The sequence below is a fragment of the Strongylocentrotus purpuratus genome, unplaced genomic scaffold, assembly GCF_000002235.5.
Source record: "Strongylocentrotus purpuratus isolate Spur 01 unplaced genomic scaffold, Spur_5.0 spur5_scaffold_14, whole genome shotgun sequence".
NCBI lineage: Eukaryota > Metazoa > Echinodermata > Echinoidea > Camarodonta > Strongylocentrotidae > Strongylocentrotus > Strongylocentrotus purpuratus.
The window spans coordinates 5,591,636-5,608,464 of record NW_022145599.1 but is presented as its reverse complement, the minus strand read 5'-3'; the positions used below and the strand labels follow the sequence as shown (position 1 = coordinate 5,608,464).

At 35.0% G+C, this 16,829-nt stretch overlaps 1 protein-coding gene across 1 annotated transcript; it reads left to right on the top strand.

Moving 5' to 3' along the window:
• The first annotated feature begins 11,100 nt into the window (after positions 1-11,100).
• Positions 11,101-15,864, top strand: LOC115923711. Its single transcript, XM_030984954.1, has 3 exons — positions 11,101-11,419; positions 14,109-14,360; positions 15,833-15,864. Exons 1-3 carry the CDS (start codon positions 11,227-11,229, stop codon positions 15,862-15,864), a joined length of 477 nt encoding a protein of 158 aa, XP_030840814.1. The 5' UTR covers positions 11,101-11,226.
• The last annotated feature ends 965 nt before the right edge of the window (positions 15,865-16,829 follow it).

Sequence of the window (16,829 nt, the reverse complement as noted above, 5' to 3'; positions counted from 1 at the left end):
ATCATCATGATTTTCTCATCTGATTATTGACATTTTCCGAAAATTTCCGCAATTTGTAAATAGCTAGGAAGGTAGTCCAAATGTTTATCTTCCTAAAAAACTAAATGAAATTGTGTTACATGTTTGCGCATTTATTGATTGAGGGCTAGAAGTTGTAAAGTTATCACCACTATTCACCCCAATTACGGGCCGGCAAAGCAAAAGCCGCCGTGCTCGCTGGGCTGGGTTGTGTGTGGAAAGGGAGGACTTAGTGCTACTAGGGAGCTGTCCGGTTTCGGAGGGGAATTAAGGGATTACGGTAGGGGAAACAAAAGACGCGCGGTGCCACGGATGGCTTCAAAGGGGCCTCTTGGACGGGATCTCCATTCATTACAGCTCCCTGGTAATGCGCTTCAAATTACTCAGTGAATACCCGCAAGTCCTATGTGGTTCGCAGTTGCCATTCATTTACATGGCGGCTTTAATTCTTGCGGCGCTTCAGCGCGCCATATCTGAACAAACCTTTAGGCTAAACCATGGGCGTAAATCTGTAATTGATACCTATTGTTCAGGGGGGGGGGGGGTGATCTATTCATTCATCCCCCCTGAACAATAGGTATTACGTAAGGATTTACGCCCATGGGCTAAACAGGTGAGGCAATAAAGATGATCCAATTCATTTTGATTTAGTTTATTTCACATCTATTCAAAAACCTAAAATAGCAATGATATTTCAATATATTATAGTTATACATCGTCTGAGTCTAAATAAATTGATTTCGTCTGTCTCCGACAAGAGGAGGTGCTTCATCTCTCGCATCTTCCACTTTTATTGAAACCATGGTAATAACGGAGTTTACAGATACAATCTGCGCATGGGCAGATAAAGGTCATTTGTACCAAAAAGGTAAAACCCACAGAGATGAATACTGGATATGCGCTCATGAAAGTTATGTAACATTATTCATTTATGCACCAACGGTACATTCTATAACACGCAGGTGGAAGTATTCTTTTCAAGAGGGCAAACAAAAGGTATTCATGAAGCATATCTAGGACTTTGGCAGTTATTATTCTAATATGCTCAAAGTGGAACTTCTCCATGTGTAAAAGATCTATGGATATTTGGGGTCATGTGCTATCTGTAAACTTCCTTATAAAGGTGGATGAATTGACTTTTGCACATACAATCATTTTCAACTCTTCAGCTCCCATCGAATATACCCCATTACCTTATACGTTCATGTTTAGGTGAAATTCCTGACATATCAACATCAACGTTTCGGTTGATTTGGGCACACCAGCATTTCTATTTAAACTTGTGTTTAACTAAAAATGCTAACTCCGTCAAAAACACTTTACACTCTGGCTCCAAAATTTCTTCCCAAAATGATGAAATGTTCAATTACCAAGTCTAGTCTACATAAATAACAAGAAACACATTTCGGAGTTATGAATTAGAACAAAATTTAGTCATCTGAATCTGGTATTGAAGTATTACGTCAAAAGTCATTGTCTCAAACTCTCTTAACCCATTCTGATAATTCCTTTCCCTTCTCCTTCTCCTTTTGTTTAATGTTTTGAAAACAATGAATAATTGCCACCTATGATCACATGTAACCCTACTTATTGAGTTTATGAAATGCAAACTTTGTTATATTCACAGAATATCAAATGCATGCATAATAATCAATAATCAATAATTTCATCAAACCTACTAGAAGCATAATAAAATATTAGGCTAACTACTGCCGTCTTTACAGCAATTAAAAGTGAAATAGTTATTAGTCGAGTTCAATACTTTCAGCATAATTAGGTAATATACAATGCAATAACTTTCAGCAGTCGCACAAACATTTAGACAGATTGAAAATAAATATTAATGTACTTTGCTTTATAATTGGACACATAATGTTATTTTGGTAAGGCATGTCTGAAATTAATAATAATTATAGTATACTGGAGGCGCACACACGTAGTTAATTACATTCAACTGAATTGTATTGAACTAGTAATTTTTTTAAACCATTGAACATGTTGAATAATTATACTGAGTTAGACAGTACCACCTGTGCGCTTAGAAACACCATAAGCATGTAATTATTATTATTATCAATAATAATAACCACAGTACTAATAACTGCTTCTTTTTAGCGCTTTAGCAGTTATAACACACCGAAGCGCTTACAATATTAATATTACCCGGTCATTGGATTAAATTAATATTCCGCATGTTAATGTGTAGTTTGTGTACATTCTCCACTCCCTTGGAAGCATTCCAGCTGGTCACCCTTTGACCTTTGTATCCTACAGGGTACCCATTTGATACCTAGGTAGAGAGGAGCAATGTAGATAAAATGCCTTGCTCAAGGACATAACTGCCATGTCGGACTCCGGGGTCGGACTCTAACCAACGACCTTTCCATTCCCAGTCAAGTGATTGAACCATTCGACACCTCTTAAAATCAAACGTTATATTAGATTTCAGATAAAGAAAGATTTAATCAATCTACACAAAAATCATGAAAGTCCATTTGTATTGGCAATACGTATACCTCTGAAAGTAAAACCGTTGATCTCAATACCAAATCTGTACCCTCGAAATATTCAACTGCCTTCGTCACCAATATGATCCGAATTTGATCTTTCTGACGCAATTGGCAAACAAACTATCGTTGGTCAGAATCTAATACAAAATATAATCTCAAAAATTTGGCAGAGAATGACTGTATCGTATCCTCTATTATCAATAAACTTTATCATATTGAGTAATTGTAAATCGCATTTGAACATGTGTATAGAAAATGCGCTATATATTAGTAGTACAATAAAGTAGTGATAGTAGTAGTAGTAGTAGTAGTAGTAGTAGTAGAAGTAGCAGTAGGAGTAGTAATAAATACACGAAACACAGATATATATCGCATTCTAAAATTCAAGGTGCCTTTGAAAATAAATGTACACTCTAGTGGCTGTAAACGTCTACGGAAACACCACAAGTCAGATGTGTCAACCATACATCAATCTTTTTGCAGAATGATTCAGGGGGAAAAACTTTTTTTTCTTCTTCTAGACAGACACCTTTTACGTCACTACCACTCTCTACAGGGTTTGGTCAACATAAGGAAAATGCAATAAATTTTCAATAATTCATTGCATTTTACCCCGGCCCCCAACATAAAACAAATCGTCTGTACGACCATGCATTATGGCTAAAGGCATGGGCACACAGAGGATTTTTTTATGTTGGGAACCGGGGTAAAATGCAATAACTTTCTGAAAATTTATTGCATTTTCTCTGTTTTTTTAATTTATGGAAACTGCCCCCTTCCCTAGCCCCCGCTGCGTACAGTCATGGCTCAGTGACAAAGCAATGGCATCGTAACTGTGAGCCCCCAGGATCAAAACCGTGTCGATGTGCTATATTAGTGCCCTTTTGTGGGGTATTAATCCTCATTACTGTCAGTTATGACTTAGGGGGGGGGGGGGGAGGTAGGTCCCCTAGTTGAAAAGCATAGTAGCATACACATGCTTTAGCAGTCACGCAAAACACAAATTGTCAAATTATTATTCAATAAAATCTGAGAATGTATACTATTATCTAGATCTATTATTTTTTAATTATTTTTAAAATAATTCCATAAATTGGGGTAAAACAAACATATTCCAACTATATGAGCGACAGTGTATATTAATATATAAATACGTACATGAGTAAATGAATATGAATAAAATTGAAAAAGACAACAAATCAATTTAATGATAAATCGTTATGGTTCAATTGTTAATACCAAGTACTTCGAATCTTATAGTCGCATAACCAGTAAATGTTACAGGATGAACCCTAACGTACCTCGCGATTACTGGCTCAGAAAACAGTAATGTCACATATGTGTCAGCATCAAAATTTCCTGCATATGTCTGAAAGAGAACGAAAGTAATTGAGAATGTTTATTTATAATAAAAATAATTGTAATAATAATAATAATACTAATACTAATCTATATTTTTGTATGATCCAAGCAAAGCCTCATCAGTATCACTGCTGCTATTCCCAAGGGCCCTGCAATTCATGTAACCCCCGGAAACTTCCAGGTACCCAATTAGATAAATATCACTTTGGGTATTTTGATGAGGAAATACATTTTTAGAGACTATATTAAAGTGTCTTCTTGGATAGCTATATAATTTGCTTAATTACAAGTAGAAGTAATTTATTTTTAAAACAAAATCAAGGTTTAACTTACAAAATCACCTGGGGTAGGACTTGAGCTCCAGATTATTACACTGGCTTTATTCGCACGGCTGCCGTTACGGCGCCCTTGCATTTCAAGAAATTAATTCCTGCCATGTACCAATTTACATCAACAAAACACAATACCCAAATTAAATGGAACAGAGAAGAGTTCTATCAAAATTGTTCATTCCTTTGATTAATTTCCCCCAAACTCTATACAGTCAGTACCGCAGGTGATGTGACCATTGGGGCAGTTACAGCTCAGGAACTGGAGGTTCTTTGGATGTCCCAGGGTATTGATGCTCAGTCCTTCATAGTTCGTCTGTTCAGTGAGAATGGCACACAGGAGTATATGCAACCTTTCCCTGCTGGAACTACATCTGCGATATTTGAGAGCTTGACACCTGACACCCTGTACACCGCTGTCGTTGAGGCCATACCTACGGCTGGAGACTCAACAACTGTTGGCTCTGACTCAGCAACGACCAGTAAGAAATACAAAATTCTGTCAAAATCCTACAAAAGAATGCATAGATAGAAGAATCACGTAGCTTTATAATCTGTTGATTATAGCTTCGAATCTTTTGATAATGGGTAGAAAAATAGCTTCGAATCTTTTGATAATGGGTAGAAAAATAGCTTCGAATCTTTTGATAATGGGTAGAAAAACAATGTCAAATATTGTCTGAAGACTTTTTGCAGTAAATACTGGTTTAGTTAAAATATCTGGGTTATGTATAATTATGAACAAACTGCAGAACAGCATCCAAAATCATGACATAAGTTTCTTTCTCTCTCAGCACATTGGGGGCGCTATAGGCCAGCATAAATTTCACAGTTTTACATTACCTTCGGTGGAAAAAAATTCACGTCCAACTCCGCTAAAACTTCTTTGACGGCGACCTGTAAATGAAAGCGGACAATTTTAGTTATTGATAATTAGTAGTAATATTAATGATTATACTTATAACAACAGTTATAATAGTGGTAGTAATAATAGAGGAAAGAGTAGGAGCAGGAGCAGTAGTATTAGTAATTATAATGAGAATGATTACAATAATGATAACATTAGACAAGCAGGTAAACTTGTATATGTTTTTGTTAAGTTCAGTATGATTTTTTAAGGATAAATAGGCATAAAAGAATTGTACTCTACAGTGAGACGAGGAATTTATAGAAAAAGAGGTGACGAATAAGAGAAAGTTTTGCACAAGTTTGCAAGTCAACAAAACATATAATATTGATATTAAGCAATCTCAGTTCAAATAAAATTGGTTTCAGCGTGTATTCAATCTAATCATCTATATAACACAAAAAGTGTGGTGATCCGACGCTTCACTGGATTGTTACTATCAAAATACTGTTTTTTCGTCAGAAGGCAGGTCATTTTTAATTTTTTCTGTAGCCATGGCAACGTACATATTACATGAGGGCTCCTCGACTCAAATCTGTGTATATACCCTAAGGAAGCTTCTGACCAAAACCGATGATTTTGTCCGCCTTGTCACGATAATCGAAAATGTTGACGCTAAGCGACCCCACTACAAGGAGCAGTAAATAATTGGTGGCTTGGCAGTGTTGACTGACTTTGAAACAGATCATCTATTATACTTGAGATCAATAGGTACCCTGTCAGGATAGAAAGATAAATAACAAAATAAATAACTCGCGTGTCTTTGTTGACTACTATTAGGGTTCTTTTCGGGATGCAGACAAGCTCGGTGTAATCAAGCCCATATAGTATCGGATTGTCTCGTATTTCATTTAAATTCGGTATGATGCCTCCAACAGACTTGAATGTGAAAAAGCTTTTGTATTCCCTCGTGTTTGATAAGTAACTGCCTGGCTCGCAAATTGAAAAGTAGTTTACAGATTGGAAAATGCTTTGATGGGACTGTAGATAGTGAATAGGGAAGTCAAAGCAAACTGAACACTTATTTAAACGGTTTGAAAATACATTTATATGGTTAAAAAACCCGGCAAAAGTGAAATATTATTTTGATATCGTACAGAATTGGACATATATCTTTGTGGCTAACGCTGACAACTGGCGCAGCTAAGCTGATGACTGATGCCAGCAACCCCCTCCATGTTCGTTTAACACACCATCATCACTGACTCTCCCAAGCTCCCATGATAAACGACAGCTAGAACCCACCAAAACTTTGTTTCCCTAGGAGCCAATTATCTTTCTTTCAAAATTTCCCGCCTTGAGATGTCTTCTTACATAGACTACCCGGTAGGTAGCAATATAATGAAACTCCCTAAATCCGCCCCACACAATCTTGCCCACCCCCCCCCCCAGCTGTTTTTAGTCCTGAGCTTGAGGCTACAGAGAGATAGGAGATGAGAGCAAACAAATAGATGAGTAAGAGATGAGAGAGAGAGAGTGAGTGAGAGAGAAAGTAAATTGCTAATATAAATTTCACACTTGTTACTAATAACTTTCATGAAACGGGGCCCAGGTATGCGTGAATGGGGGAGAGGGGGTCGCCCCCAAACCATTTGCTGAATATAACACTGTACCGAGCAGTAACGTCTTTTTAATGCCTCCGAGAGTATTCTGATGAGTGGTCCCACCATTATTATTTGACACAACCATGAATCTCTAACATGTAAACTAATTGAAATGTGGCTGAAAATCCACCCTCCACTTACCCCTTCTTCAAACATGCTAACATATGGTATAATTTTAATTTCAAAACGTTATTAATTTCGCCTAAGTCTAAGACAGGCAGGGAAGATTGTGCTTACGATTGTGCTTACAGATTTATAAACAATGAAAGTAATTTTGTTAACCATGTCAAATTCTAAAGAACACATTTAGCAAAGGCAGATAAAAACATGAATGAAATATCAGTTTATAAGTTCCAGTTAAATATCTACTCAGTTGTAGGAGAACGTTTTAAGTTCTATATAGTGTAAATGATGAGATACCGAAATATACATATGTTTCCAAAAAAAGTGAATTCTGGGTAAATATCACACTGGGAAACTGATTTTTTTCCATTTTTGGATTAGTTAAAATCAGGTGCAACATTTCAATATACACGTATAGTGCTTTTACGCGCCCTTCATACATAAGAAAGGGTAAAACCATGTTCATGTCCTAATGATTAAATATTGAAAGCGTAAAAACAAACATCCTTAAACTGGTGAGTCATTTTTATGTCTGTTTATAATTGTTTTGAGGAAACATCACACTGGAAAATAAATTTTAGCACATTCTATATCAAATCAATCAGGTACAATCGGTAGAAAGAAATTGTTTCCAGTGCTTGTTCGCGCTCTTTTGTACAGAAAGAAGGGCGTGTGTTTCATTTCATTCCACCCTTTTCCCTTCTTATTGCATGGTCTATTTGCACAGTATCCTGTATTGGTGTTTTCGTGTGAAAGCAATTTATTGTGGAATGCATTTGCGTGATGAAAAGAAGAAAAAAAATCTCATCTCTCGTTTTGTCTAAAAATGAAAATAAAGAAAAACACCTTCTAAATCCAAGTTTGTTTTTCAACCTTGACATACTAAAATAGCTTATACAATTCGCTTATGAACGAGAAACAGGATTCCAATACAAAATTTCAAATGCATCGCAAGCAGTTCAAAATATTTCTTGGTGATGTAAATCACATGACATCACATGTCTGGTATGCAGAATCATGCAGGCGATAGCCTACTTTTCGTTACTGCAATCAAAGAGACAAATCTTAACGCAGAATTAAACTGATATAGCAAATAATCTTTATAGCAAATAAATTCTTTACAGAAAAATAATGTAGTCTTATTACCCCGTTTACAAATCATCAATTTAATATCTGCGAACTATTGCGGTATTACTGCATGGTTTAATAATTTTCTTGATATTTGGTAAATAATCACTGTTTCTAGATATTTATTAGTTGGCTGTTTTTAATGTTTGTAAAATAAGTTTTGCATCCCTCAATAATTGATATATATGTAAATAGTTTATATAATTTGTATGTATTTCAATTTGACCTGTATTTGATATTTGCTTAGATATATGTATAAACAGCCTAGAAGCCCACCCCCCGAAATGATCAAATACTGTACGTAATACAATACTGGACTCCTCCCTTACTAAATAAATACTATTACTATTGACCTACATATAAATCGGATACAGAACAAAACAAACAAAAAAGGAAACAAAAAGAGAAAGAATGGATTATTTCCAAGTCTGGTTAAAAGTTATTTGTAAAGAAGGAACAGAGTCAGACCTTCATTTTTTGTTAAAGAAGGAGAAAGATAAATAAATCCAAAGCAGTCCTGATAATGGAATTTTTGTTCGGTTTGCTGTTGTTTTGGTGTCGGTCTTTTCTGTGGGTCTGGAGCACATGGGGTTATATTCATGTTATTGCTTTCTGTGATCATGCAGTAATATCAGAGCCTAAATCTGACTATTCATACCATGTCTGATATGTCTCCTTATATATAGTTATTACCCTATTTTTATTCTATTTTATTTTTTGTATACCACTTGTGGTATGGACCATCCTGATCAGTACGAATGGTGTTTCATAGGGGTCCACATGGTAACTACCCACAAAACTTGTCTCAAGAAACAAAACAATTTCCGTTGGATAACAAGCTAGAGAGCGCAGTTTCTGTCAAGTCACAATGATATTTTTCCTGGAGATTTGTATCTGAGTCAGTTACGATTTATCAATGTATGAAGCAATCTTTTAACGGTTTGTTGTGGGATTCTCACGTACAAAATGTCTTGAAAATCTTGAGATTTGCCAAGAAGATATCCGAAACTATTGAGAATGAGGATGCGGAGAAAGAGCGGGGAGTAAGAGAGTGAGAGTGATAGAGAGAGAGGGAGAGAGAGAAAGAGAGAGAGAGAAAGAGAGATAGAGATAAAGAGAGAGAGAGAGAGAGAGAGAGATAGAGATAGAGAGAGAGAGAGAGAAGTTCTGGTAAGAATCGCTGCTGCAATCCTGCACTTCACAGTGTTCTTTCCCCGCGTAATAACCTTTTATAGTATAACAACAACGTATTGTTTGAAAGTGGGGAATTCAAACTACTCTAATGAATAGTTTGTCCTCGAAGATTTATTTAGGAACCGCCCTTGACACAAACACCCCCCCCCCCAAAAAAAAAAAAACCCGTTGGAAAGAATATAGAGTCGATTTGCTTTTCAGCCTTCTTATTTTTTATTTTTTTAACCAGTTGTCTCTTACTTCCCTCAATCTCGAATAAACCCACATCAAAGATACTATGTCCCTTTTGCAGCCAACATCAAATTTTGTAGAACTTTGCAGGAATTAAGAATATGTCATGTATGTCCTATCTGTGAAATATAAACGTTAGCAGTGTCCTAGTATTCCAGTTATGCAAGGAAACCCGTTTACTTTCTAGACTTCCCTGCCAAACACTATTGAGTGACTGACTGACATTTTCTTCTTTCTTTGGGATAACATACATACAATGAGCTGTAACAGGTATATGAGCATTTGTCTTCATCAATGAACCAATACTTAGAATGGCCAAAATTAAACTGATTGAACCTTTGTGCAGCACAAAATGTACGACCATTCGGTAAAGGGTTCTGAAAATCAGAATGTAGTAATTAGTTAGGCTCCTATGGTACGTAGGATAGGATAAATATTCGTATTCTAATATAAACATGATGAGAGACGGGAAAGAAGAGACTAAACGTAAAAAAGGAAGAAAAAATTTGGAAATCGATGGTAAAACTATCTTTTTGTAAAATTTGATCTTTAAGCTTTTGTAGACCGGGTAAAGTATGATGTCATTCTCCATACTCTGAATTGCCATTTTGAATATGTTTATTCAACGAACTGTCGTCACGCACACAATGCCTTTCAACCACACCTATTCTTATCAACAACAAAAAAGACAAATATAGATATTTTCTTTGGAAAACCATACAAAGGAAAAGGTCAAGCAGACGGAGTGAGAGGAAGAGAGTGAGTGATGATTTCTTGCTTTGAGTCAAAGATCAGTTGAGCAGAGAGACGGAATCATTTTCACCTCACGTTTTCGGAAAACATGAAATAAACGGACTATTGCATTACTTCTTATAACTTCAGGATACTTTTAGTTTAAAAACAATTGAAAATGTTGTGGTTTGATACAGTACTAATGCTTTTCTTTGTTTTGCTCTCTCCAGCAGTGAAGGCCCAAAACGGTAAGAATTTTGATGATTCTTTCAATTCGCTTCATTATTCTTATCTGACATGTTTTTTGCTTTAATATACTTCTTTTCCTTGTTTAAATCATGGAGTGCAGTATCATAAGGGGAAGTGAGTAAAATGATAGAATCCACATTTCAAAGGGAATTCGGATATATTTTCACCCGAAAATTGTTCCACTCAGTTCAATGTCTGTACTATTCATATGTGATTCAAAATGTAGACAAAGCGATCTCGACTGAACCAACGTAACCCCTTATTAAGAACTACGAAAGTTACAATAACACCAGGTAGGAGTAGCATAGCAGTATCTTAGTATTCAGGAAAAAAGTAATTATGTTATATACACTTAGAAAATCCATTCTACTAGAGTGGGTCCATATAAGAAGAGAGTAGTTTCGGATTAATTAGACGGTTGGCCATCGTTGAACAAATTTACTAACATCCAATCGAGTCGCGTGTTAATTGAAATAAAAGCGTTTCAATGGGATCTTGGCTTCATACCATCGTGTTGTGAAACGGAGGCTTGGTGTTTACGGTAGGGGTGCAGGGGAGGGATTCCTTTCCATGCAAATAAGGGCCAACATTAGTTCATTTAGGACTTACTATGTATGATGCAGCATGTAAGCCTATTTTTGTTATATATATATATTTTTTTATATATGACTGGAATAAGCGCATTATCTGTTCGACACAAACCGAGTTGAATGATTACAAGATATTAATTCGTCGGTTTCGCCCATTACCAACATATGCGGGAGAGTTTTCATCCCTTTTTTAAATAAATATTTTGTTTTGTTTTGAATGGAACAGTAACATGCCCGGATGACATCACAATGAGCGTGATGGCTGGACAGAATGAGTTAGCAGTTTCTTGGACGGATCCAACACCTGATGGCAGCCCGTCTGGCAGACAAACCTCACCTGCTTCAGGAGCATTGTTTAGTGTGGGCAGGCATGCAGTGGTCTTCACCGCTAATTACGACGGGGGCGTTTCAGCGACATGTTTTTTCTATGTCACCATCACGGGTAAGTCTTTCTTTAACATCACACTCTGTAGGATTTATTTTCGAGTTCATTTAATTCGGCACGTTGATGATACATATATTTTGTTACCTCCTCATATCTTTATATATATAGATATATATATTACACAAATCTTTTCTATATGGTAAAAGCATTTTCATCATTAGGTCATTCGACTTCATTTCAGGCGAATTCAAATTACCGAATTTGTACAACCTGTACCCAAAAACTTTTGGGCATGTTTGGGTTATCTTTATCTATGAGCAAGCAAAAATGCACTTTGCTAGGTTATTCGAATTTGTTATTTTTGTAATTATTACCAAACTTTATGCTTACGTCTTTAATAAAGAAGTGTCTCGACAAAAGTTATTTCATTTACCTGTTGCGAATGCCCGCCCGATTCCTAAATGCGTAATAAAAGGTATCAGTGCATTAGATCATTTTGTAATGTAAGCCAAGTTAATGCATAGCTCTTTGTTAAATGCCCTGTTACAAATTATTTCATGCACCTGTTAACAATAATTGTTTTTCAATAGTCAGAACGCGAATTGCTTCAAACAACGCGGCATTTATGTAATTCGTATTCTCACTTTTGAAAAAACAAATATTTTGCAACAGGTGAATGAAATAATTTGTAACGAGGCATTTAACAAAGATTTGTGCATTTAATAGACCACTTTCGTAATGTAACCAAATTTAATGCATAAGTGTTTGTGAAGTGCCTCAATACAAATTATTTCATGCACCTGTTAGGAATAATAGTATTTCAATAGTCAGAATGCAACTGCATATATTAAGTGTTGCTAGGTAGGCCAAGCCATCATGTTTGTCCAACCTGGCAACAAATTATGTATGCAGGTCGGATTCTGTCTATTGAAATACTATTATTCTTATCAGGTGAATGAAATAATTTGTATTGAGGCACTACACAAAGACTTATGCATTAAATTTGGTTACATTACGAAAATGGCCTATTTGATTACATTACGAACATGGAATATTAACGAGAGAATGGTAAATTTCAGCATGCCAGCCGCATAGCTCAGCTACCTTAGAGATCATGCTTGTCAACAGGTAAAGATGTTTAATAGTGTGTTCTTACATGATCTTGAACAAATGATTTGTTTGTAAACAAATAGATTAAAGGGAAAGTCCACCATGACATTAGGGACTTTTAGATTTGCACGACGACAACGTAGACTGCTACGTGTGACGTCCTTTTAAGCCACTGGCAGTGCCATAAAAGGACGGCACACGTAGCAGTCCACGCAAATCCAAAAGTCCCTATTAAGTTAGTTTCAGTACGTAGAAGCAGAGAAGCGAGAGAAACAGGTCAATGAAATTTGAGCAAATTCAGATTGAAAATAAGAAAGTTATGAATTTTTGAATTTGCGATCAATCAAACACAAATTGGCAACACTTTGACGTATCTTGCGAGCTCCCCTCAAATTTACTGTGCACATAAAAATTTCATAAACTTTCGTTTTATTCGTTATTGATGTCGAAATATAAATATAAATATATATATATATATATATATATATATATATATATATATACATATATATATATAAAAATATTTGCAATAACCATACCTTGGGTGCATGCATGATTTAAAATCTTCTTTTAGTACAGGGCAAATTGGAGGGGATCTCTTGATCAAGATATGTCACAGAGTTGCCAATTTGTGTTTGATTAATCACAACTTCAAATATTTTTGATCGAAATTGCTCAATCTGACACGTTTCTCTCATTATTTTGCTTATATTAAAAACCAACCTAATATCAGAGTGGACTACCCCTTATTATGTGACTTCATTCTGTCAAAGTTTATGGGTTTATTAGAGTGACTATATTTGGAGACATGTTCTGTCTCAGTAAATCATAAATGTAATATACAGTGTATTCCAGAACATTCCACTTGTAGGTATTACAAAGTATTGGTATGGGGTCATAAATTTGGTTCAAATTAGCATATTGGAAGCATATGCGTTCCTACAATATTTATTGATCGTTGTCGCGGTTGAAATCAAGTCTAAAGTAATGAAATTATAAATAATAAACTCTTTATGTTGTATAGCTCCCTCTCAAGGTCAAGATATTAATTTAGCTATGAAACAATGTTTCTTGTCTAAAATCGACCGATTAGCTAATCCCGTTTGGAAATTATATATCACAACTACATATTCTGAGATTTTCATGGTCGCAGCTACCATTGCACGGCCATAGGCGCTATTTTAAATTTATCAAAATTTACCGGGAGCACCGGTAAATTTTTATATTCAATTTTTCTCGAAAACAGAAGTGTTTTAGGGACTAATTTTTTCAGTGCTTATAATACCTCCACAGGGGCACCTAAATATATCAAAATTGTAAAGATTCACCATCAACCCAATTTTCAAAATTTCCCAAAACTTTGTATTACCTTTAATCATGTCATTCATATACATGTTTGCAGCATGAGTCAAACACTGAAGAGCATTTTTACTTCTTTTTTGGTGGGGGGGGGGGGGGGGCTAGGGGGTGAAGCATAAATTATGAAAATACATCTTCCCGTTAAGACTCCTCGATATCGTAAATGGAATAAAAAGTCATCGCCATATATATATATATATATATATACTCAAAATATAATGTATACAAAAACAGGCAAACATTTATGACCCATGATTTCTTTCTATTTTTGTTCAAGCTGATGACGGCAGGGCGGGGCCTGATATCATTCGATGTCCTACCAGTCGCACTCCCAAAGTCTATGAAACGTTTGATAATGTAAACTGCAGTCTTCCCTTTGAACCGCCCTTTGTCACCCAGACAATGGTGACCTTCCTTTCAACGCACACTCCTCGAGACACGTTCGATGTGGGTACATATCACGTGGTCTACATGTTTACCAACGTCCAAGGATTCGTATCTGAATGTGTGATACCTCTCACAATTACACGTGAGTATTTTCGTATTCCGTATGCAACTGTTTATGGTCAAAAGTCCATCTTTTCTATTGCTTTTCATGAACGTTTCAAGTTTATTCTGTGACTTATTTCAAAGTTGCTTATCACGATTGCCTCTTTTATGTCATAATCATAACACTCAGGAATATTATTTTCCTCCCTCTCGTTTTAGGGTGGGGTTGGTCTATTTAACATCTCTTTACAGAAAATGAATGCTTCTCAGTTGTGGGCTGAATGAAATGTAAACATTATTTTCACATTTTTCAATCAAGAAGCGTATTTTTTTTCTAAAATAGATACATGCGCGATATTATTTATGTATTTATGACATATATCCAGGGTAGCATATTTCCACCAACAGTGATGGTAGCCCTATTTGTTAACAACAAACAGGAATGAGTAGATTTGGAGGATAGATAGAGCATGTCTGGATAGAAGATATTCTTTAGAATATACAAACCTAAAAGCAAAATGGAATGCATTATGTGGTGAAATGGATGATGACATAAACCTTTAGGATAATGGAGAAAATAAGATAATTGATCTGTATAAGGGATAACAGATAATATTCGGGAAATCGGAAACAAATTGGGAAAAACTGATCTGATCGATTCCTTAATTCTCCCAACTATATTATTACAATTTAATTACATTTTAGGTGAATGTAAACCGTCACAAAGTAATAAAATGGCTCTACATTCCATTTAAGTGTTGACAGATTTTTTTTTATAGCCTGTTTTATGTCTTTTTTTCATGGAAAAACGGTTGGGAAAATACAAAAATGGTTGGGAGAATTTACTGTTAATCACTATTAGAGGGTGTCGTACATCGACGCATTCAAAGAAAAACATAGATATCTTCGTGGTTTGAGAATTTTTTCAGGATTTTTTGCATTTTAGAGGGTTAGTACAGTAGAAGGAATATAGTAAGTAACATTTTATACAAAAATAAGCAATTTTTTTCATCAACCTTCAACAATGTTACCGAGTCACTTTAAGGTGTTGCATCTCTCGTTTGTATGAATATCTTTACATTTGTTATATCATGATATAATCCATTTTGTAACCTTGATTTCTTTTAATGGGTTTTTGTATTTTAAGCGAATAACTAAATATGAAATTTAAGAATAACGAATGTGGACAAAATACTGTTGAATATCTGTCATATCGTATTACATGTATATATGATAATCTGTTTTAAATGAGGTGAAATGTGATCATTTCTTTTTAGACAGTTATTTTTTTTAAATAGCCTTATTTCGGAAGCTCATAAACAAAGTATAAAGCCGCCCCTTTGGCTCAAAATAGATACACACTTGACATACCTAAAGTTTTATATACATATTTACATGGCATATATTACAACATCATTCCTTGTAAGATATTAAACTTTGATTGGAATTAATTTAGAATTTGAGTATACAAAAAAATACTAATGAAGAAATCATTATCTATCTTTCTTGAAGATGGATCTGCGGAATTCCACAACTCTCCATGACTGGAGAAATGAAAGAAGAGTGAAATGAACAGTGTTTTCCCCTTTTTATATATATTTTTTAAATTTCAAGTTCAGCATTTGCAATGAACTGTTACGCCCCCTGTCATAAATTCGGAGAGAGGCATCAAATATTGACCTCTCTTATATAAACCGTGTCTCAATTGTATAGACCGCAAACAAAGATATACGTGTACTAACAAAAAGAAGCAAAAAGTCACTCGTTTGTCATTCCGTTTCTTTTCTTAGAGGGAACTGACGTCTGTAGTTGCACACCTTGTCCCGATGGGAATACATGTAACTTTGATCCAGTTTCTCCTGACGTTTACACATGCGAGATGGCGGCTGGAGGTGAATGTCTTCGTTGTTATTTTTGTCGTATGTCTTGGCTTCGAATTGTCGTTGATCCGAAGTTTTAGTGTACTTTAAACGCTCAGTTGGGATAAAAGTAATAGTAGGGCCCTCCAAAAGAACGTTATTGATGCTCTTGGGACATCCTCTTTAAACGAAATTATATTATTATTATTGTTATCATTATCATTATTATAATCGTTATTAATATAAATATTTATATAATTTAAATTCTTATTATTATTGTTATTATTGTTATTATGATCATTATTATTATCATTATCAATATCATTTTCTATATAATTAAAATTATGATCATTACTATCAGTATTACTATAAGAGTTATTAATACTACTATTATTATTATTATTATTACTATTATTATTATTGTCATTAGTAGTAGTAGTAGTTGTAGTAGTAGTAGTAGTAGAAGTAGTAGTAGAAGTACTAGAAGTAGTAGTAGCAGCAATAGTTGTCGTAGTAGTAGTAGTTGCAATAGTAGTACTATTATTATTATTTTAAAGGTAAAGACCAGTATTGGAAACGCCCCAATTTCAAAAAATGAAATGGAAGCTCTTATTACCAATCATGTGAAAGAATATGTTTTTAATATTACA